Source organism: Alligator sinensis, unplaced genomic scaffold (assembly GCF_000455745.1).
Source record: "Alligator sinensis unplaced genomic scaffold, ASM45574v1 scaffold707_1, whole genome shotgun sequence".
NCBI lineage: Eukaryota > Metazoa > Chordata > Crocodylia > Alligatoridae > Alligator > Alligator sinensis.
The window spans coordinates 215,251-217,093 of record NW_005842065.1 but is presented as its reverse complement, the minus strand read 5'-3'; the positions used below and the strand labels follow the sequence as shown (position 1 = coordinate 217,093).

The following is a 1,843-nucleotide window of genomic DNA, read 5'->3' as shown; positions in this document are numbered from 1 at the left end:
CTTTTTTGCCTCAAAGATAAAAAGGAGCCACCAGGCCCAGCCATACCTTGTCACGCATCCAAAGGTGCATCTCAAGTCGGTTCAGAGAAGTGATACTCCCCCTCTGTGCAACTTTGGTCAGACCACAGTTGGAGTACTGCGACCAGTACTGGGCACCTCATTTCAAATGGGATGTGCCAGCCTGGAGAGGGTTCAGAGGAGGGCCACCTGCTTGGTGAGAGGGCAGCAGGACAGGCGAGGAGAGACTGAAGGACCTGAACCTGTTCAGCCTTAGCAAGAGGAGGCTGAGGGGGGACCTGGTGGCTGCCTACAAGCTCATCGGGGGGGATCAACAGCAAATAGGCAGAGCCCTTTTCTCCCCAGCACTACCTGGGGTAACAAGGAACAATGGTAATAAGCTGATGGAGAATAGGTTTAGGTTAGAGATCAGAAGCAATATTTTACAGTTAGGGTGGCCAAAATCTGGAACCAATTTCCCAGGGAAGTGGTCCTCGCCCCTACCTTGGGCAAATTCAAGAGGAGGTTGTATGATCACCTGTCTGGGGTCTTGTGAACCCAGCATTCATCCCTGCCCGTGGCAGGGGTCAGGCTAGATGATCTGTTCAGGCTCCTACTGACCCTAGCTACTATGAAACTATGAAACATGCAGATTATTTCTTCACACACACACACACACACACACACACACACACACACACACACACACACACACACACACTCATGCCCAGATAAGTTCTTTTGCATGCACATACCACTCTTTATGTACATATACACATACATACACATAGATTTTCTGCATTGCATACAGCAGGGGGCACAGTTCTGCACGTGCACACACTCACGCATTCTGCATGTTCCTACACAACTCTTTATATACATATGAACACACACACAGCTCCAACATATTCTGTCTAGCATGGGCCCCAGATCATTCTGCCACCATAATCATCTAAGTTTCAGGAGAATTCCCCTTTGCTATTAGCATTATGGGGTGGGCTCATGACACACAGGCTGGCAGTGCCCATTCCCCCCAGAAGGGGCCAGCCAGTTGGGTGAGGAGTGCCCATTCCCCCCAGATGCCTCCCAATGATCGTGGTATCTCATTATGCTTCTGTCTTCTCCCTACCCTGCCAGGTCGGCTGGTTCCCTGCAAATTATGTGGAAGAAGATTACTCCGAATACTGCTGAGATTGGGCCACCTGTGGGTCAGGCCCTGCTTTGACGTTCCCCTGAGATCATGACTCCCAAGCAGCCTCTGCCTGGAGCTGTGGCCATGGCTGTAACCACTTTGGTCCCCTGATGGGTCCCTGTAGCAAGAAGTCCTATTGTGTTCTGCGGCTGGCGGAAGGCATGGCCATGGGTCAACCCTCCCCCCCTTCCCCCCGCCTGTTGATTAATTTATGAACCTTTGAGATCCTCCTTCTCTTGCCTCTGACATGTTTTAAGGAAGTTACCTGTCAAATAAATCAAATTGAAGGCCAGCAAATGTGGTTCCTTTGCCCCTTCCAGCAGAGATGCCTCTTATCTCCCAGCTGTGCCATGAATTCTTGATCAGGGGCATGAATGCCCATCTACTGTATTTTCAAGCAGACAACACACTCCCAGAATATGATATGCAACTTGTTTTTGAAAGGAGGAATGAAGGGGAAAAAAGGATTTTTCTAGAGTTACAGTGGCATAGAGCGGGGACAAAACCTCACCTGCAGCTCATTTCCCTTCCCTTTCTTGCTTAATGAAAGCTGAAATCCTGTCTGTTGTGGAGACTGCTCTCCATGGGTAGATGTATGATTTTGGAATGTGTCTCCAAGGATGTGAAATCGGAGGAGAGAGATCAAGAGCAGGT

The 1,843-nt window shown here is 49.6% G+C and overlaps 1 protein-coding gene across 3 annotated transcripts in view; it reads left to right on the top strand.

Annotated features, from left to right (window-relative positions):
• VAV1 (vav guanine nucleotide exchange factor 1) overlaps positions 1 to 1,481 on the top strand; it is a 60,170-nt gene extending 58,689 nt beyond the window's left edge. For all 3 annotated transcript variants that reach the window (XM_025203945.1, XM_025203946.1, XM_006023343.3), the window contains one exon: positions 1,135 to 1,481. In XM_025203945.1, coding sequence (XP_025059730.1) covers positions 1,135 to 1,188 — 54 coding nt within the window. In that variant the 3' untranslated portion in view covers positions 1,189 to 1,481. The remainder of the gene's footprint in view (positions 1 to 1,134) is intronic.
• Positions 1,482 to 1,843: the final 362 nt, after the last annotated feature.